At 33.2% G+C, this 23131-nt stretch overlaps 1 protein-coding gene across 1 annotated transcript in view; it reads left to right on the top strand.

The window, feature by feature from the left end:
- The window catches only part of LOC128223248 (uncharacterized), a 93645-nt gene that overhangs the window by 30741 nt on the left and 39773 nt on the right, over window positions 1-23131 (top strand). The window contains exons 12-18 of the mRNA XM_052932538.1: window positions 2325-2413; window positions 2637-2768; window positions 3154-3220; window positions 5328-5394; window positions 5737-5901; window positions 11363-11407; window positions 14801-14845. Coding sequence (XP_052788498.1) covers window positions 2325-2413; window positions 2637-2768; window positions 3154-3220; window positions 5328-5394; window positions 5737-5901; window positions 11363-11407; window positions 14801-14845 — 610 coding nt within the window. The remainder of the gene's footprint in view (window positions 1-2324; window positions 2414-2636; window positions 2769-3153; window positions 3221-5327; window positions 5395-5736; window positions 5902-11362; window positions 11408-14800; window positions 14846-23131) is intronic.

Genomic DNA, 23131 nt, shown 5'->3' with positions numbered 1-23131 from the left:
GTTTGTCTTACCAAATATAGTTACAATATTAATGGGCACAAAAGTGTGATTTAAAAATTTCCTAGTAGTCAAACATAAACCCTGTTTATAGACTCAAATTACACTGAATGACAGACACAAATGCTAAAACAACTCAAACAGATAACACCTTGGAAAAAACCTCAAATCAAACATTGCATTCAAAAAGAACACATATGTAAATGATGTATCTAAGGAGACTTGGTCAATAATAACATGCTTTAAAGCCAATAAAGTCCTAGTTTGGAGCAATGTTTTGAGAAAAAAGTACAAAATGACATGACAGTAGCAGACACTTGTCTGTTCACACTGTTGCTCCTCCTGGAACCAATCGTTTGCATTTGGTTCTGTCTCTGGTCGATGACTACTTGCAATTATTAATAAATGATTGGAAGTAAAACCCTATTTCGATAACGGTTCCATGACGGTGACCCATACAATTCTTGATAACGATATTTTGATGTCTGTGTGGTATTGATGGTGCTATGATTAAATGTAATCGAATGATCGTCGGTGGTTTCCCGACATCTGCGGTAATCGATCATCCATAAGCGGTTTTCATTGAATTATTTTATTGTACATAACAACCTTTAAATGAATTTAATTAATATAGCAAAAGTTAAGAGATCAAATAGGTTTATCAATCTTACGAGTTCTATGTGTTCGGTTTTGGTTTGAGATATGGGGGACATAAAAAGGTTTTATGAACAAACAGGAATGACATCTTAGTACCAACATTTAGTATACACATGTAATTTCGAGTATTTCCGACTCCTTTATCGATTTTTGTATTCAATATCGATTCGATTATCGATCATGACATTTTCTTTATTATCCAACATAATGTGTGGTCTGTGTGTGTGTTGCGTGTACGTATAGTGTTTATAGGGCCTTAGCTTTTCAACAGAGTCTTTGTTAATGTGGTGTCTAATGGCCCAGTAATGGGCTTGTCACAAAGTTACGTAGTTGTTTTACATAATTCGTTTGAAATATCGCCGACTTTTTAAACGAAATTAAAGAAAACTTCAAAATAAAATATATAGTAAACCCTGATGTTTTAACACATACTTTGTTATAGACGAAATCAACATTAAATAGACATTAACATATAAATGATCCGTGTTAATAGACATGTTAGGATAACAGCTTTTGACAAAAAATCCTTTTCATGGTCCGAATGCAAGTGTTGCAAAACGTACAAAGTATTAAAACTCAGTTACTTAAAGTTCGTACCATGCACATGTGTGAATCAATATTTTGATCTCATTTTCAAAAACATCGATTTTAGCTGCGTTTATAGCGCTATTGAGATAATAAATGAATACAGCATATGCAGATATGAAATATGACGTATGATATCAATGCCATCACTTGACAAAATATGATGGTGCTTGCTCTAAATTTGATACGAAATTTCCGATCATAGCTTATTTGGTTCCTTGTTTATTGGTCCATTTAACCATGATCAACATTGTTATGAAAAAAAGCAGTTGAACACATTAATTTAAATGTTCTTTGTTAATATAATAGATAACACAATTTTAACAAGATGGCAATGATGGCTCTTAACGGTCACCTGAGAAAAAGTTTGAAAATGTTATTACCACCAATCAATGTTACAGAGTAAAACTCTTAGCTCTATGACTATTCTAAGCTTTAAGAAAAAGAAGTAGGTCAAAAGGTCACAGTCAATATCATCCGAGGACAACATTAATATTGTTTTTAAAACTGTACAATTGGTCCTAAATTCATTGATGTCGCTTCAAGAAATAAAAAAAAATCATAGGTTAACTGGTAACAGTCAATGTCGTCCGAGGACAACATTGTACACGTGGTCGAAATGTCATTCCTGTACCTTCAAAAATTAGAAAGATGGTCGAAAAGTCACGATAAAAGTCATGAGAGGACAATATCGATAGTTGTTATGAACATAGGACACATGGTTTAAATTTCATTGTTGAAGCTTCAAAAATAAGACAGTGGGTTAAAAGGGATTAAGCCAGCCGTGACCCCAGGGAGACTATTTAAACAAACTGTCGGTGCCTAACGGTTTTAAAATATGCCTTTATAAATCTGAGTGAAACCTGTGACACCCGGGAATTGGCTTGTTTTGACTCAAGGGTCTTATTTTGAACAATCTTGGTACAGGACTAATAAATGATGCTACATACCGAATAGCAAGTGTCTGGGCCCAGCTTTTTCGGACAAGAAGAAATTTTCAAAGATGTCCATATATATTTATGTTGAACAGTTGACTTCGTTTTCAGGTGAACTAAAAAGTGCTATCATTTCTTAATTTATTTTAGATTCAAGTTTTCATCCCCCGCATACTTATCCAAAAATACCGCTTCATTTCGGGAGCGATACGACTGAAGTCAGCAAGAATTTGCACATGGTAATTCCGATGAATAAATTAAATTTGAGGCTTTGTTTAGAAAACAAGAACTTGAACACTGATAAGATTTTCATTCTTTAATTTAGCCTTTCATTTTAATTTGAGTTCCAAAAGTAATAATCTGTAAACGCCTTCACAGTTCTTTCATTGCATTCCACTCGAATTTGAGGATTATACCTTGTAACGCCTAGAGCAACCAAAATATTTAAAGTGTTTATTTAAGAAATTGCAAAGGCAAAAAGACGAGATGAAGCAAGAACTAGAGGAGCTAGCCATCCTTCCTGACACGCTCGACCTAGAACTAGAGCGACTACTCATTCGAGAGCAGACAGCTTTGCCCTATGCGGCAGATCAGGTCAGTTGAGTTCATTTTGTTATACGGCCCGCTTTGCAAGCACTATGTAACTTACCCACAAACATTTTACAAAAAAACAGTGTGTAGGAGGATGGGTGGTATTTTTAACTTGGTTGCTTGGCTGTGAAATTTCCAGTCGATCGTCGTTAGTCGATTTATGCGACTTAAATGAAATCGGATTATTACACAACGTACTGTAGTGTATAAATAAAAGTTAAAGTGATGAAACAGGTATCAAAAAATGTATCGTAGTGGCGAGATTCTCTGACTTCAATTTAAGGCTATTGAGTAAAACTGAACAAAACAAAATAAAAAATGGTATAATCATTTGGCTCGTTGGTAAGACTACTCGCATATACAAAACGTGTTATGTGATATCAATCAGGATCTGTGTGTGAAGAGTCTGACGGACCCGGAACTCTCATCACGGAACAAGGATAAAGAAATGAAAGGTAGATAAACTAACGTAATCTCATACACTATGATTTCACTTAAATAGAAGATAAGAACTCTGCCGTGACGTACAAAAATAGCTCGATTTTAGCTATATTTATTTATTGATATATGTAGAAGTGTTTAAAAAGATAAATCGTATGCTCTCCGGTGATCAACAGAGATTTATCTTATAATATTTCTTTCATGCTTAACGATGAATTATGGGATTTTAACAATGAAATAAAAACAGTGAAAATTTCAATATTCACTGCAAAATAAGGAGTAAAAATATCAACTTTCAATACTACTTTTAAATTCCTTTGTTGTTACATGTACTTGCCTTGATCAAAACCGAACACTGGACTTCAGTAAATTATGTCAAAAAAATGTTAAAAAAATAAAGAAATGTTTTATAAATTTAAATAAATATATAATTGGAAATTAACAACTTACCGTTTATTACCGGTTATCCCGTTTATCAAACATTTTTCTGATCTTTGAAGCTGAAAGTTCGAACATTTGCTTTCATACCAAACAAATTACAGACAAAAACAACTTTTCAAACATAAATAAAATTTTATATCATCGTTCTAATGTATTTTGAACTGTTTGCCGTTGTAGTACGTAAAATGAGCTCCCTGGAGAATTCACACTACAATTTACAGATAGATCCGATATTTTTTACCCCACCCACGACTCAAAATGTGTCAACAAACTAGCGTGGCATTTTCTCTTTATCTGGAAAACAAACATTTTAAAGCGAAACAGCCTGGTCTCTGACAGTAAGATGACTGAATATTAACTTAATATAAAACCACGCGTACATGCAGGCTTAAACTAAGAAGAATGGTTAAAATCCAATGAGTATCCACATTTGTATTTCTAACACATTAAACCTTCCAAATTTTCATTCTTTAAATAGCGGCGTAGTAATTTGGTTAAGTATTCATGCCGATCTTAAAATAAAAAAGGGTTTTCATTAATTTTGGAACATATGTGCATTAATAATTCTTCATTGTTTACTGTTCATAAAGCTTTGCAATAAAAAACGAGCGAATGTTAAGCGTTAAGAATGAACAGCAGAGAACTATTTCACAGCAAACAGAAAGTAGAAAAGTTGACAGCTATAATTATGCATGAGGGGCACCCCAGGGGTAGCGGCGTAAAGCCCACCCTTTTCAAAAAGGGGGTAATTCAGAAATAAATAAAAAAACAACACATAAAACTCCGAAAATAAGCATAAAAGAAACAGAAAATTTGTTTATTTCAGTGTAAGATCGTATTTTATTTCACGAGTGTCATAGAAAAACATATTTTCACGAGTGGCGAATATCCTCTTTTTCTTTGTTTCGAACTGTTCAACGACGTCATTTCCGACAAATTTGTGAGCTTTTCTGAACAAGACTAAAATAAACTGTTATTTAATATCATTATAAGACATATCATTTTTTAAATATTGTGTTTCTGTGTAAGATTGCAATATATTTCACCTTATGAACACTAAACGTAGGTATTCATTTGTAAAATTTAGCTTTTGGTACCCATTCTGAGAAACATATTCCAACCTTTCTAAAACAAACAATTATCCTCTATATTTTCATGTATGACACATTCAACTTTTTGAATGACGTCACGTGATTTTCATCACTATCGTATGACGTGCAATGATCACTGTGCAGCAAAGGGAAATAGTTTCCATACCATAGCACTGATTTGAGCAGTATTCTTTTTTCACGAGTCACTATCAGTCACAGTTTATGGTCATGAAGGATAAAAAATGAATAATGTCTTTCATAACTTAAATCAATCCGTAGTATAAAATTTGATTGTATTTTTGAAGAAAGTCATATATTTACAATGAATGCAATGACGTATAACAGCAAACACCCACGGACTATAAACAAGCATTACTAAACAATAGTACTAGTTGCATCAGTACTTAGGGAGTTATACTGCAGATAAGATCAGGCATTGGGCTACCAACAAAAATGCGGAAAGTTGGCGTCGCTTAAATATCTTCTTACATTATTGTTTTGCTTGTTTACAGTTTACATATAATTATTAGTATGATAGTTATAACGTTGGTCGTGCAGAAGTGTACCTTTGTTGCTTGCACTATTTCAGAGATTCGAGCCATTAAGGTAAAATCAAAGTATGAACCAAAATCCATCAAGTTTAAAGAAGACCAAACGTAAGTTATATTAATTTATCTTTACAAAATTTGTTTTATTTTCTTCTACTTATATAGGAAATTGTAATTAGGCAGATATTCATTGAACGCTTTGACATATAGATACACGGAAATAATTGAAGTTGAATATTTGATGAATGTATAGAGACTCTTCCTAACGTATGCCTACGCATGATCAGCTCCTATTGGTGTAGAATATGATAAAATAATATTAAAGTACAACATTCACAAATAATCTTTAATATTAAATGTAGTTGGTCATTGTTAACTTGGTTATGTGTTTAACAAATCCGATAATGAATCCCGTGATAGCTACACCACACTTTGATTGTCGATATTTAGGTTGCTAGACATAGGAAAGTTGAGACTTGAAGAGGAGAAAAATGATGTAAAGTTTGCCAGCAACGATAAAAGAGCAAACTACAAACACAGATTTCCGTTCAGCAAAAGAACTAGGTACAAGGACTTAGGCAATAAAACATACCAAAGGACTGGTGGCCCGATTCAGTAAGTCAAATGATCTAAACTACGTGTATCTTAAATATGCATGCATATATATGGTATATTATTAAGTGCTTATGATTAGCTATTGTCCGTCGCCCGCAGTTTATAAATATCTTTAAAAACCAATCAGTACATCAGGATCCTTAGGTAATCCAACTTCTTTTATAAGAAAAGAGTCAAATAATTCCAAAGACACTTTCCATGATGGAGCCAAATCAAATAGTGATTCAATTAAAAAGAAACGCGATGGGGTCGAGTTGATATTCTTCATATCGGGCGCGAATAATATCGTTGATTTGGTCAATACTAGACCGGAATAAGCGTACCTTTAACAAACTAGTGACACATAGCCATTACTTTACCGGAAATAAAAAAAATCGCAGTAAAGAAAATGTATTATACGTAAAGTTTATTTTTATTCTTTGAAATGGTAAAGGATGATCAAAGTTGTTTGACATGCACTAGCGATCAATATACAAGTATGTTTTATTGTAGTTTATGGAAAATGTTAACTGACGCGATTCTAGCTAACCTTAATTATCATATTCTCACAAAAATGAAGCATCAATACACTTCAATCGACACAAATTGTGGATACTCATTAAACTCGATGTTTTATTTTTAACATACAGTAGAGGCGTATATAGTTAGGGCGAAAATGCGCGTCGGGATTATAAATTTGTCCGTACGCTTTCATACCTCGTATTGGAATATTCCTTCTGTAGCATGTTCTTACTATACCCCCGCAAAAACGTGTGAAGGTCACACCATACTGACTGTAGGTTGGTCGCATGAGTTTGCGCCCATGAAAGCTCGAAATATCATACGTAAGCAATTTAAACACATTTCACAAATAAAAACATACTTTTTTAAAGGCATGTGTTCAAGATTATAACGACGTTGTGTTTAAGTTTATAAATAAACACAAAAATGAACGTCGTTAAGAAAATCTTGGAAATGCTAATGTTTGTACATTTTTTCAATCTTGTTTCCCTATTTTTCGACGTTGAGATACGCAGTGACATAACTTTATTGCTATATAAAAGTGTTTTGATTGAACTATACGTTTTTGTTATAGATTATCTGGTGAAAATAGCAATTCAAAACACCTTCGCTTTTTAATTTTAAAATTTGATATCACTTCAAGACGTACGTTCTTCTTAGAAACGTACATTTTAAATCATCTTAGAGGTTAACACTATTAAACAATTTCAACATCAAAAACACTATGTTGCATTTTTGCATTCTTGCACTATAGTTATTCAAGTTGAAATTATCTCGCTATGAAATATTTTCTTCAAAATAGAACGAAATATTTATTAATCAAACCGAATAAGTAAAAATGTTGAGTAAAAGAAGTTATGAAATTATTAATATTGTTCATGTTGTTCATAACATATGTTAAATTTCCAAAGTATAGGTAATTATGGTCATTATAAGAATTATCACATTTAATACATTTGTTTTAATTGACCAAAAATGATTAATAAATGTCGAAAACAATGGTTTTTATGAACGATACTATCATTTAACATTTTTGCGTTTTCTGCTGTTAAAAACACGGTTATAAACTTGTTATCAGTAATTAAGATATTTCATAAACGCATTATTTAGTTAGAAGTTGAAGGTCAATCACTCAAAATTTATGTTTGTTAACAAACCGCAGATTTGCATATTTCCGTTCGGAAATCAATGTTTTATGGTTTAAACCGTTACTAACGGTTTAAGAAAAATGCATATAACATTAACTTTTAGACTTAAATAAAAAAAATGCGATCTTATTTTGGCAGCAATCTTATAACTGGTTTCAATGGATTTTCGCAAAAAAAAATTGCTCGTTCAATGACAAAAAATAAAAAAGTTGTCAAAACGTTCAACCTGTGAGAGTGCAGCTTTAACAAGCGGACCAAACATATACTGTTCAAAATGGTTTCTATAGTATGTATCACAATACGCTACAGTTTTCATTATACAACCAGCATTTCATCCAGCGTCACAAACGCCATTTTAGCGTTACTTTTGTTAGCCTGATCTTCCGTTGTAACGTCTATATATTATACCACCGAGTTAAAATCCGGATTTTATAAATGTTGCACTCTGTAGGTAATATTTTCATAATCGGAAGTAACGATTATTAGATATATCGCATTACTCACTAGTCGTCATAAGAAACACAATTTTATTAAACGAGTTCAGAAAATATGTTAGAAAGCAAGGATGGGTGAGATGATTTATTTGTGTATTATATCATGACGATTGTCAGATATTTTTATCATATGCCTTTTTCGGTGAAAAATAACTACCTACGTGTTTCACATGGGGTGAAGATGAGCCGAATACAACACAGCAATGCTATATGCCGCGCTACATGCTTTGAGGAAATGGCATTTTGGGAATTATAGAGAAATATATTATGATATAAATCCGATCGTTTTAACTTTGTTTATAAATTTGATGTACAATGAGATGATATTAAGAAGGAAACTCAACAAAAACTCTATTATTTGAGAGTGACTTTCTTTCTTTTAAATGGTCACGTAATGCAAGATATAAAGGGTATTTGTTTATTTCAGTGTAGGATCGTATTTTATTTCACGAGCGTCATTGAAAAACATATTTTGACGAGTGGCCAAGCCACAAGTGAAAAAAAACAATTTTTCTATGATCACGAGAAATGAACACTGAATTCACTCTGAAATAAACAAATATTCTGTTTCTTTTATGCTTATTTTCAAAGTTTGACTAGTGCAATATGGAGTTTTATTAGTGAAATAACAACAGTGTATTTAAATAAATGTTACATAAGTTTAAATAAAGATACAATTAAGTTGGAAATTAACAACTTGCCGTTTTCTTGAAAATTTGACGTGAAATGGTATGTTTTGCAATATCCCAAGGCCAAAAAGTCGCATTTTCTACTTTGCCTATTCACAGTCTACTCATTAAACGCTTTAAAATGATACATATACATATTTGGTTACCAGGCATCCAAAATTCACACAATTGTACTCTGGATACATCAATTCATATATTAATGCTACTTTTGATGATTTTGCTTGTTGACAAAACGTCTGGATTTTACAAATATTAAGCACATTATACTTTGTTTTTCTTTCCTTTAGCCTTCAATTAGTACCACGCGTATTCGTAAGGATATAAATTTTCACAACACCATACAGGAGAACGTCATAATTTGGTTCAACGACTTCTGAAAACATGTAATGATCTAAGTCAGTTGAAACGGTTGGTTTCAAATGTCAACGACTTAGAAGTTCTTGCTCACCTTTTGCTTTTAGGATTTTACACAATATGTTCTTACCATTAAAATTGTGGATACTAAGGTATCCGATGGACAATAAATCTTGTCTTTGCTTTGAGCCATGGCATTAATATACATTTTCAGAGGTTAGGCCCAAACCGTAGGCCCAAAGTTGCTGAAAATAAAGTTTTTGTATATCCTCGTCCGTGAACCTGTCAGCCCTGTTGGTCTTATTTCCAAAACCATCTCTTTGAAATCTTTGCCCTTGGCCTTCAGCGTATTCCGCTTGGGGTGGAACATTGATGAGGTTGTCAGATCTTCAGAATAATCCTTTCCACCAGATGTTGTCATATCGATGAAATTACTCATTGTATGGTTGAAGGCTCCAGTTCTTCGCCAGTTTCTATATTTGTTAAACCCAAAAGGAAACTGGACAATAAAACATCAAGTTCAAAGGCGTTAGTAGTGGACAGAAGCATGCTCATCAACGCTTCAGTTTAATTTTGAGTAAATTTGTGTCAATTGTGTGACAGACGTAAGATGACCCGAAAATATGTTAGAAAGCAAGACTTGGGGAGATGATTAAATTTGTGTATTATATCATGACGATTGTCAGATTTTTTTATCACATGCCTTTTTCGGTGAAAAATAACAAAACTGCATACATGTTTCACATGCGTTGATGATGAGCCGAATGCAACACAGCAGTGCTATATACCGCGCTACATGCTTTGAGGAAATGTCATTCTTGGAACTATTGAGAAAAATATGATAATATAAATCCAATCGTTTTAACTCAAACTCTCTTCGCAATCCGTTCGCAGCCATTCTTTGACCTGTCTTACTTCGCTTTTTGTTTTCAAAACAGTCATCGTATTTTTCTAAGAGTCAACGACTTTCGACGTATCTTCAAGTGTTATGTTGTTCGCTTCAATCTTTTCATCAAGGTCTAAAAGTCCGTTAGATAAGGACTCGAGCAGCCGCTCCGACGCCATATTTGATGATACTGACAGCTGATGACGTGATTTTGCACGTGCGTTTATTCACTGGCCAATTATGGAAAAATAATGCCTAGCACGCGCCGGCCGATATCGCATAATGCCGCAAAAAGCCGCATATTGAACTAAATACGTGCCATTGTTGATACTATATACAGTAATATACGTATTACTAAATTATATTGATCGCTGAATCAATATGATTTTGGTTTCATTTAAATGGGAATTGTAAAATGAGTACGTATTTAAGTCAACTAAAAGGCCGTCAATATGTTACCAAGTGATTATTAATTGCAGTACGATATTTTGTTAATTACAACTGAGATCCGACGTAAAATGGTCTGCTTCGCAAAAATAAAAGAAGAAAAAAATCTTGGTTTCAGAAATTTTACCGTATCTAAAAATCAAAATCAAAACTAGGTGTTCTTTAATAAAGACCTTCATAGTAATACCAGGAATGGCATGTTCTATTATTACACATATACTTGCGTTGCACATGATCTGGCTTAATGGTGATGAGTTCATTCAATGTAATTAACATTTCCGTGATATGTTAAATGCATTTTGGATGGTGGATAAAAAAGACAACTACCAGACAAATGTCTGCTTGTAGCATTACAACTACACTATGTATAAACAAACATATACCTTATAATGCCTCTAATGAAATTGATGACGTTCTGAGAGGCATGTATGTATTATTGTGTAGGTTCAATCAATAAAGCTTGTTTAATGATAAAACTATATTTTAGAAAAATAATGATTATATTGCGTAAATGACTTGTGTTTACATGTGTTATCGCACACTATACTACTGTTGTTTGTTCACTTATCTGTATATCATTATTCTTTGCATTTTACAAGTCAATAACTTTATATGAATAATCAATGAAAAGTGGAAATAAAGAGTATACAAGTGGTTTAAAGTTCACCACTTGCTTTTGTCGATTATGTAAGCACTATAGTTTCACCTTTTTGTATCAAGAATGAATGTACTTTCTTAATAGTTAAATATATATTGATTGTAACATTTATACGTGTAACAAGAAGTTGGATTTTTTTTAACAATAGCAGAAAAATATATATTTAATTTTTGTGTTCACTAAGTGATATTCTTTCTAAATTACATCAAAATTCACCAGTAAGTTAAATTTTCAAGGCGAGATTATCAATCATGGTCTTTTACAAATATTTATTTACATTTCAGCAGGTCTCTAAAGATGACTAAAGACCCATACTCTAGGATGGCAAGGTATGTAGACGATCTTAACTGTTTAACTTTCATGATGGATATGGACAAAGATATGCTCTTGGAATTGGATTCGATAAGAATTTTGCTCAACAAAATTGTTAAGGACGGGACAATGCATACGCTTAAACCCTCTTCAAAATTATGTTTGAAATACCTTCAAACTATTTTGCCTTTTTCAATGTCTATCTTTTAGACTATTAGCGATCGATTTCCTTAATGAATGTTGCTATTTTTTACTTGTACAGTTCATTTAAAAAATATGTTTATATAAAAACAACTTAGAAAATTTCCGTTACCATACCTATAAATATAACATGTCCCCTCTAGGCTATACCTTTATGTTGGAGAAACAATAATTTGCTCTTTTCTAGAGATTTAAGCACTATTTATCTCTTTCGCCACCCGACCTTGTTATCAGTAATAAATAACCACATCCAATTTCATTCCAATTCCAAAATGATATCGTTGATAACGATGTAAATGTATCTTCAACGACAGTGTACTCATTCGGAAAAGAAAGGGCATATCGGAAATATTACTATTCGAGTTTTAAGTGTGCCAGTTGAACTATAAATTTCAAAGGCGTTAGTAGCGGACAGAAGCATGCTCATCAATGCTTCAGTTTAATTTTGAGTAGATTTGTGTCAAGTGTGTGACAGACGTAAGATGACCCGAACATATGTTAGAAAGCAAGTCTTGGAGAGATGATTAAATTTGTGTATTATATCATGACGATTGTCAGATTTTTCTATCGCATGCCTTTTTCGGTGAAAAATAACAAAACTGCATACATGTTTCACATGCGTTGATGATGAGCCGAATGCAACACAGCAATGCTATATGCCGCGCTACATGCTTTGAGGAAATGTCATTCTGGGAACTATTGAGAAAAATATAATAATATGAATCCGATCGTTTTAACATCGTTTATAAATTTGATATACAATGAAATGATATTAAGAAGGAAACTCAACAAAAACTCTATTATTTGAGAGTAACTTTTTTTCTTTTAAATGGTCACGTAATGCAATATATAGAGGATATTTGTTTATTTCAGTGTAGGATCGTATTTTATTCCACGAGTGTCATTGAAAAACATATTTTGACGAGTGGCGAAGCCACAAGTGAAAAAACAATTTTTCTATGATCACGAGAAATGAACACTGAATTCACTCTGAAATAAACAAATATTCTGTTTCTTTTATGCTTATTTTCAAAGTTTGACTAGTGCAATTTTATTAGTGAAATAACAACAGTGAAAATATCAATTTTATATTATTTAAAACAGAACACTTCACTTTGAACCAGAAAATGTTGGCAAATAAAGTATTTAAAATTTAAAGAAATGTTACATAAGTTTAAATAAAGATACAGTATAGTTGGAAATTAACAAGTTACCGTTTACTTGAACAGAAATTTGACGTGAAATTGTATGTTTTGCAATCTCCCAAGGCCAAAAAGTCGCGTTTTCTACCTTGGTTTCAGATATTTTACTTATTCACAGTCTACTCATTAAACGCTTTAAAATGATACAAATACATATTTGGTTACCAGGCATCCAAAATTCACACAATTGTACTCTGGATACATTAATTCATATATAAATGCTACTTTTGGTGATTTTGCTTGTTGACAAAACGTCTGGATTTTACAAATATTAAGCACATTATACTTTGTTTTTTCTTTCCTTTAGCCTTCAGTTAGTACCACGCTTATTCGTTAGGATATAAATTTTCACAACACCACACACGAGGACGTCATAATTTGGTTCACCGACTTCTGAAAACATGTAATGATCTAAGTCAGTTGAAACGGTTGGTTTTAAATGTCAGCGACTTAGAAGTTCTTGCTACCTCTTCGCTTTAAGGATTTTACACAATATGTTCTTACCATTAAAATTGTGGATACTAAGGTATCCGATGGACAATAAATCTTGTCTTTGCTTTGAGCCATGGCATTGGTTTACATTTTCAGAGGTTAATGATTGCTTGCTGGTCGCCATTATGCGATAATCGGTCGAAGATGTATATAAAGGCCCGAGGGCCGTAGGCCCGAAGTTGCTCAGAATATAGTTTTTGCATTTCCTCGTCCTTGATTCTGTCAGCCCTGTTGGTCTTATTTCCAAAACCATCTCTTTCAAATCTTTACCCTTGGCCTTCAGCGTATTCCGCGTGGGGTGGAACATTGATGAGGTTGTCAGATCTTCAGAATAACCCTTTCCACCAGATGTTGTCATATCGATGAAATTTCTCCTTGTATGGTTGAAGGCTCCAGTTCTTCGCCAGTTTCTGTATTTGTTAAACCCAAAAGGAAACTGGACAATAAAACATCAAGTTCAATTCCCGGGATGTTCTCCAACTCTCTTCGCAATCCGTTCGCAGACATTCTTTGACCTTTTTTACGTCGCTTTTTGTTTTCGAAACAGTCACCGTATTTTTCTAAGAGTCAACGACTTTCAACGTATCTTCAAGTGTTATGTTGTTCGCTCTTTTCATCAAGGTCGAAAAGTCCGTTAGATAAATAGATATCCCATAATGCTGCAAAAAGCCGCATATTGACCTAAATACGTGCCAAAATTTTTGACACTATATACAGTAATATACGTATTACTAAATTATATTGATCGCTGAATCAATATAATTTTGGTTTCATTTAATTGGGAATTGTTAAATGAGTACGTATTTAAGTCAACTAAAAGGCCGTCAATATATTACCAAATGATTAATTGCAGTACGATATTTTGTTAATTACAACTGAGATCCGACGTAAAATGGTCTGCTTCGCAAAAATAAAAGAAGGAAAAAAATCTTGGTTTTAGAAATTTTACCGTATCTAAAAATCAAAATCAAAACTAGGTGTTCTATAATAAAGACCTTCATAGTAATACCAGGAATGGCATGTTCTATTATTACACATATACTTGCGTTGCACATGATCTGGCTTAATGGTGATGAGTTCATTCAATGTAATTAACATTTCCGTGATATGTTAAATGCATTTTGGATGACGGATAAAAAGACAACTACCAGACAACTACCAGTCTGCTTGTAGCGTTACAACTACACTATGTATAAACAAACATATACTTTATAATGTCTCTAATGAAATTGATAACGTTCTCAGGGGCATGTATGTATTATTATGTAGGTTCAATCAATAAAGCTTGTTAAAGTTCACCACTTGCTTTTGTCGATTATATAAGCACTATAGTTTCAACTCTTTTTTAACAAGAAGTTTGAAAAAATCTAACAATTACAGAAAAATATTATATTTATTTTTTGTGTTCACTAAGTGATATTCTTTCTAAATTACATCAAAATTCACCAGTAAATTAAATTTTCAAGGCGAGATTATCAATCATGGTCTTTTACATATATTTAATTTACATTTCAGCAGGTCTCTGAAGATGACTGAAGACCCATACTCTAGGATGGCAAGGTATGTAGACGTTCTTAAATGTTTAATTTTCATGATGGACATGGACAAAGAAATGCTCTTGGAATTGGATTCGATAAGAATTTTGCTTAACAAAATTGTTAAGGGCGGGACAATGCATACGTGCAATTATGTTTGAAATACCTTCAAACTATGTTTCCGTTTCCAATGCCTTTTTCTAGACTATTGACGATCCATTTCCTTAATGAATGTTGCTATTCTTACTTGTACAATTCATTCAAATCAATTATCATAAAATTCCAATCGAATTAGAAGAAATCATGCCTGAAAAAATACAACATGTCCCCTCTAGGCTATACCTATATATTGGAAGAAATAATGATTTGTTTTCGTAAATTACTTACGTGTTTTACAACTTGCTTTTTTCGAGAAAATTTAGCACTATTTTTTTTTCTTTGGCCGCCCGACCATGTTAACAATAATGAATAACCACTTTCAAATTGATTCCAATTCCACAATGATATCGTTGATAACGATGTAAATGTATGTTCCACGACAGTGTACACATTCGGAAAAGAAATTTCAAAGGCGTAAGTAGTGGACAAAAGCACGATCATCAAAGCTTCATTTCAATTTTGAGTAAATTTGTGTCAAGTGTGTGACAGACGAAGGGGTGAATATATGCTCTCCCTTTGGGGATTATAAGAAACATTTTACCATTATATATCAAGAAATGACACGATCGTGACTCCTTTGCTGCGACGGACGCACCTAGCAATGAAACGATATTGAGCTTACCAACTGAGTTTTCCGGGAAACTCGCAACTATGATTGCTTAAATAACGTATTGCCATCATACCAAGGAAAAGATGGGGAATATTTGCACTAACCTAGATACGTGTTTTGCTTATCAGTGTAAATTGAAAAATAGAAGTAAAATGTATTAAAGATTGTAAAATATTAAAGCCTATATACGTTCATTTTTTTTGTCCATGAAGTACCGTCGAAAGGGAAGGCTAATTCGTGAATCCCCTAATATAACTTATGAATTTGACAGTGGTATTTGATATTGCATAATAAGTGTTTTTTAAAAATAATTCAGCACACAATTATCCATTTCCTAGTGTATCAATGTATACTGAACATGCACTTAGATGTACGTTAGTGAACCATTCTGTCAATAAATGAAGATAAATATACGCCAATGACAGCTCAAATAACATACACAAGCAAGTGAAATACATTTCATTTATACAACTGTATCTCTCGAAAAGGCATATGTCAAAGATTACTACAGACCTTAATTTTAAATGTTTACTCAGAAAAAAGAAACCGAATAAGACACAGATAACGAACGCTTGGAAATGGCGAATGTTTTTATTTGTCCGAGTTTCCGAAACAATTGCATACTTTCAAAGGTATGTTAAAGTGCTTTGGTTAAAGAAATGCATTTGTCTCATAGATTAGATAAATACGTTTCTTGCAGAAATGTTGCCCCCAAAAAATATATTTTTAAAGATACTCTCTCAGCTTACCACAGTTAATAAAATTGTGTTTACCAAAAAGGATGAAAACATTTAAAACAGTGGTTCTTATAACGGATACCGTGTTTGATTTGAAAGAAAGGTGCTAAATAACACAATAGTTAAACCTTATGGGACAATAGTGTATTACTGAAAATAGTTAACGGCCCACAAGTCATTATATATGTGCGTTTTCAGCTATTAAATGCACGGTTGCAATCTTGTAATCACTAATTAATATTTATGTTTTCAGTAGTTATCACTCAAAATTTATGATTGTTATGCAGGTGTATGTATTGATTTCAAATACGAGTGTCACTTTAAACGTAGCACCCTTTCGCCCTGAAGTCATGGAGACCAGCAGGGGAACCCGATCGTTTTATCACATATTTATTAAAACTGCTATATAATAAAAAAAATACAAACAAACTTAACATATTTGGCAGTTAAATATAAGTTAAATAAGTTCACTTTTAAGGCGCATACATAAGACATAAATAAACTCTGTTCCGCTGTCTTAAATTTTCAGATTTGGTAATGTCGACGTCAAACGTTTGCTTAATCATATTTTTATAGCTTTTCCTAATGTGTCTGTTCATCAATCACTTTTGAAATCATTTTAGACGTAAAAACTATTAAATAATTACAACTTGGAAAACACTACGCTGCATTCGAGCACCATATTTCTTCAAGGTGGAATTCTATCACGATGCTGTTGTTTTTTAAATATTCAATAATCAGGTCGAATAGGTAAGTTTATAAAGTCATTCACTTAACTGAATATATGTATCATGTTGTTATAATCCCTAAATTAATGATATTTGTTAATGTGCGGAATTACACATAAATCGTTCAAAATGATTATATAGTGTGTTTCAAAATGCGCTAAGATTTTCACTATTTAGCAAGCATTTCCGTCGGCGTCATAAACGGCATTTCAGCGTTACTTGTGTTAGCTTTTGACGTTTTGTTTTTACGTCTATATATCATAACACCGAGTTCAAATCCGTATTTTATAAATGTTGCACGTAATTTTTCTACAACAAGGTCATGCACTGTGGGTCATAGCTCTGTAGATAATACCTTCATAATCAGAAGTAACGATTATTAGATATATCGCATTACTCACTAGTCGTCATAAGAAACACAATTTTATTAAACGAGTTCAAAAAATATGTTAGAAAGCAAACCTGGGGGGGGGGTTGTCAGATGATTTTATCGCATGCCTTTTTTCGGCGAAAAATAACAAAAAGGCATACATAATTCACATGCGGTGATGATGAGACGTATAATTGTACTCCGGATACAATAGTTCCCCGACTTCTGAAAACATGTAATGATCTAAGTCAGTTGAAACGGTTGGTTTCAAATGTCAACGACATAGAAGTTCTTGCTCGCACTTCGCTTTAAGGATTTTACACAATATGTTCTTTCCATTAAAATGGTGCATATTAGGGTATCCGATGGACAGTAAATCTTGTCTTTGCTTTGAGCCATTGGTAAACATTTTCAGAGGTTAATGATTGCTTGCTGGTCGCCATTATGCGATATTCGGCCGAAGATGTCTATACATTATCGACTCGAGGTCGATTATGATCGCATAATGGCGAGCAGCAAGCAATCGTTAACGTCTTTAAAAAGTAGGTGTCAACTTTATTGTAAGCGTACTTAATTGGATAGTTTGGGTAACCTGTGAAACAAACATTAAATAAGTGTACTGTATATATATATATATATATACTACATATTGTAATGATTTATTATCAATTTTACCTTTCCTTATATTATTAATATGAAATACATTATACAATTTACTTTGTTTAATACTGTATTCTCACAACTGCGACTATACTTTTAGATGCTATTTGGTTGGCTTTTTATAAATTTCCATAAAATGCATAGAGGCATATCCATTACTTGTCATATGTTGGGTTTGAAGGCTCTATGATCATCGTTGAGATCTTTTCTCGTCTAGGTTGCACTCTTAGGAAATTTGTGGAAGAGCTTTCCACTGGCGCCATTAGACTTCCCCAACTCCAGATCTCCCCAAAGCATAGTAACATGTTTTTGCTGACCCCTCAAGCCAAGATGCATAGTGTTAATCAACCATGTTGTGCTAATGAGAGCCTTTGGACTTTCTGACAGTGAATAAATAAATCGATATGAACAATTTAAAAAAAATCGTCTGGGGGATGGAAGTTCAGACAAGTAAACATACCTTGCAATACCTCTTGCTTTATGGACGTTATAGATTTTTATTTTTATTTTCACACTTATCTCCCTTGGCATTATCACTTAGAAACCTTAAGGTGTCAATGTAAGCAAATAGCTGTCTAACCGTTTACTTATTTAAAACTGTGGAAACAAACCTTTCAACAGAATACTGTCTTTATTTTAATACGGGCTTGAAGACAAATGCAAAGCGTTTATCTGTACAAGCCCTCTTACGGTTTGTACGTGTATGCAAGGGACTACTTCTTTTTGCCAGAGTGATAGGCATGAATAAATTTGGGCACCACTGAACCTAGTAAATAATAAACAGAAAAAAACTTGTCATACATGGTTCATATAAAGCGCGTGCATGCCGGCAAGCAAATTGTACATGTTTGAGGCGGGGTTTAACCTCCGTATACCAAATGGAAATAAAATTTCGGTAAAACCCGAGCTACATGTACTTTTTAGATCGATATTTTGGATATGCGTTAATAATAGTATCATTAAAGCAGTTATTACATCCGACAAAATCACTAAGTATTGCTGAAACTAAAATCTTATGGAATTCAACTTGAATATATTAATCCGCATTTCACGCTATAATGAACTTGAAAATTTCAAGCGAGCATTGGACGCCATTTTGTTTATATGGAACAACAACAACAACAAATGGAGTCATAACAAATCCTACTAGCAGAGCAAATAATTTTGAATTAATTATAAAGGTGAGTTTATCTGAGATGCATGTTTTTATTATTATTTATTCAATTTCATATTTTGAAAACTGTTTACTAGAAACTTCACGTTTTATCTATCTTCGCGTTCCAATCGAGATACGGGGTTTCTCGGATATACGGAGATTTAGTACTTTCCGCGGAAAGTGCACTTTCCTCTAACTAGTCATACCGGTACGATATTGAATGGGTACGAACTCTTCGACATCCGTTTCCAATACGCTTCTGACACAATGTAAATATTGCCATTCCTACTTTTATTTTACAGGGTGTCTCAATTTTTCTTTGTGAGCATCAGATTAAACGGTTAAGTATAGGTTCTACAACGATTGCTTGGTATATTAAGCTGCTAAAAAGACCTTATAGTAGGTGAAACATTTTGTTCATGTCATGCCGATGGCTGCGGCCATTTTGAATATTCTGAACGATCTGCAATTTGACCCATAACACATAAAAACAAACCAGAAACGTCACTATGCTGTTCTTTTTTAAGATTGAATTTATTACTGAATGAAATCGATTAACAGTGATTGGGCTGGTCTAATTTATTGCTGTATTGTTTTTAATTGACAGGTAAACTTTGAGAAATGTGAAAGAGAAAAATAAATTATTAAGCGTTCATTTAGACCTAATTTTATACATGTATGTTGTATTTATTGAATACTCATAATTTATGTCTTTTTCTGATCTTATATAAACAATTTATGCATTAGTCAATTGTAACCACTGCCCCCCCCCCCTCCCCCGCAGGTCCATGGAATAGCGGGACTTAAACTGTCGGTCCTTCCAATCCCGGGTAACATCCCTGCCATGCTGAGACAAACTGCTGGTAAAATCTTCCCAAAATGCACAAGCAACCCGTGAACATCCTAGGTAAGGACCATTCCCTGCTTTTTTTCAGCACGAAAACTAAAATACCAGCTTTACCCCGCTATCCCTGGTATACCAGATTAGCTTCAATAATGAGAGATCAGGAATATATTTTGATTATTCTTATGTATCTCAGTCTCAAGTCTGCTGAATTAAACAAATTGTCAAATTGTTAAACGGCCATTTAAGTGGATTTACCGCTGGACCTGGGGAAACAGTGGTAATAATTGACTGATGCATAACTAACTTTTGTATTGTAAATAAGGGCTTTAATGATTGTTTTTTATGGTAATATTTGGTGGTTGATGGAATTACTGAAAGTACTCTTCGAGCCCTGCCCCATTCTCCCACGCACAAAATTGTCAGTACATTCAATAAGTAATATTATTTTTCCACTGTAACAAAACGAATTTATAGTTTCTTCGTTTCATGGAGTTTGGAGTCTAGGCCCTCAGAGAGTAATCAGTCAACTGTAGAAAGGCAAAGGCACGTTCCTTGGAGGGAATAACTCTGCAAACACATACTATTTTGTCTTAAATTGATAAATGTTTTATTAAAACATTTCAATTGATTCTGATGGCTACACTGAATAGCTGTTATTATTTTTAGATCCACTTTCTATCTTAAAAAAAAATAGACCTGCATGATGTTAACGTTCCAACATAATGCAGTCTTATTCGCCAATGCATATCAGAAAGTAACTTGCTTTTGTTGATAATGTCAGCTGTTTCACATGAAAAACAAACAGATACAATAAATATCAATGATTCGATGTTTGCATTAACAAGTAAACATATACAATAAAACTGCGGTCATTCAAACAGTTGGTCGTTCGAAAACTAGCTGTCATTGAAGGTTGGAGCTCAGTTAAATATACTGATACTGGATCGAAAGTCGAGTAGTTACCAGGCACCATTGTATGTCCCAAACATTCACAAATCATGCGCGAATTCTTATGAATACCCCGAGATCATTATTTCAACATTTTCCGGAAATCATGTCCAAAATATACAAAGAAACATCAATTGGGAAGATTTTTTCAACGCAATATATAATCGGTGCCGAAACAAATTTTTTACAATTTTTCATATTTTGAAAATACATTCTAAGACATTTCATAACAGACTAAAATAGAACTTTTCGATCATTCAGAACAACAGATCACTCAAGGCTTTAGCTCGGTCAAAGGGGTTCGCGAGCATTTGCAGTTTTACTGTACAAATAAACCCTGGGTAGAACTGTATTCGACTTATTTTGATACAAAGGGTTATTAGGGATGATAACGATTAACTTCTGAACAAAAAAAAAGAAAAGATATTTTGCTAATCTCCTCGGTTAGGAGTTATGCAGCTTGGTTATTAAATCGGACTATAAGAAATATTTTGTGTTTCTGGTACGGATATAAAAATCCGACCTGAAGGCACGCGCATAAGCCAGTAATGAGGCTTGCCATGCACCGTGTCCAAGGGTTGTATTTTTATATTCTCAGAAAAACATGATTTATAATGTTTTTTCTGGCATATCTTAAACTTGAAATTTGTAAAAAAATTGACATAGATAATTCATTTTAGTAAATTTCACCAACAAGCACGCGCATATTGATTGCTTACGTCATAAATCGCCGTATTTTTAAATCACTATTGACGTCAAATAGTTCCTCTAAAGCTGTGTTTTTAAAATATTTTTTTACAATTTAAATTTCAAATATTTCATACTTATATAATTGATCACGCTTTATTGAAATGACATTATTTACTTTTTATAAACCACACAATAAAAGAAATAAAAGTGGTGCGTTGTTGGACCTGACACATCTATCAGATGTGCAGTGTAGGACGGGTTTTTCCAGCACTGGAAACATGACCGGAAATACATGTCGGGTTTGCAAGTAAACTGTCGTCAGAGTGAGTACGGAAAGTGGGTCAAACTCCCTGAGTGTGATGTACCCCTCCAAAAAATGTAGTGCCTGTTTAAACCAAAGCTCTCCGCCCCCTTCCACACAATTATGTATTTAGATATATGATAGTGAAAATTTAAGTGTTTTCCGGTTATGCGAGTAGTAATTGAGACCCTTTTATAGCTCTTGCGCCCCCACCCACCCACACACACACACTTGATATCCATCACCCCTCCCTCCCTCCAACACAATGTAATGTAAACGCCACCTTCTCCAACCCAACTCGAAGCCTTTAGTGAATGTCCTTATGAAAATATTTTTTATTAATTCCTTCAAGTACAGTGCATCTTTTTAGTAATCTTTTTAGTAATCAAATTCCTTAATAACTTAATATTATAAATTTGTTATTGTTTGCGATGTGGATGATGACAGACCAGCCAGCCAAATTTGAATTGCAGCAGACATTATGCGGTAATTTATTTGTATTTCACAATCATTTTATGGAAAGGTATCCAAACAGTAGCATTGTTTGAGCGGATTTGATTCTTTTAAGTTTATCTTTTCTGTTTGTTTCATTCCTAAATGACTTTGGTTCATGCCGGTTATGATTTTTTTCCGGTCGCGGCCATGAGATTATATTATTGTCAATTGAAACAACAGCCTCTGCGTGTTTGTCAATTTTGTGAAACTATTTTGTTTGCTCTTTTTTAGCATTACATTAAGAACTAATTCTAAGGCAAATAGGATAAAAAGTGTGTCTATTAATTCAATTTTTTTTTATAGCCACCTGGTTGCTGAAGCTCTAGGGGACACAAAATGCTGTTCAAGATATCTCTGTCTGAAATTCCATACCGCTTCCAGAAAACGGAAAATGTTTTCAAGTAAGAAGAGATTCTAAGCAAGTGAATTTCTGACTCCTCCAAAATGTTTCTTTGTAGTCAATTACCTTGGAGAGTTAAATACGCATTGCAAAATATTCAAATATAATATATTTCATCTATTTTGTCTTGATCTTTAAATCCATGAAATTACACTATGTGACTATATCAAATTTATGACTGCATATAGAATTGTGTATGCCTCAAATGAT

This window comes from Mya arenaria, chromosome 17, assembly GCF_026914265.1.
Source record: "Mya arenaria isolate MELC-2E11 chromosome 17, ASM2691426v1".
In the NCBI taxonomy this organism is placed as follows: Eukaryota; Metazoa; Mollusca; class Bivalvia; order Myida; family Myidae; genus Mya; species Mya arenaria.
This window is presented reverse-complemented; position numbering and strand designations above follow the sequence as displayed.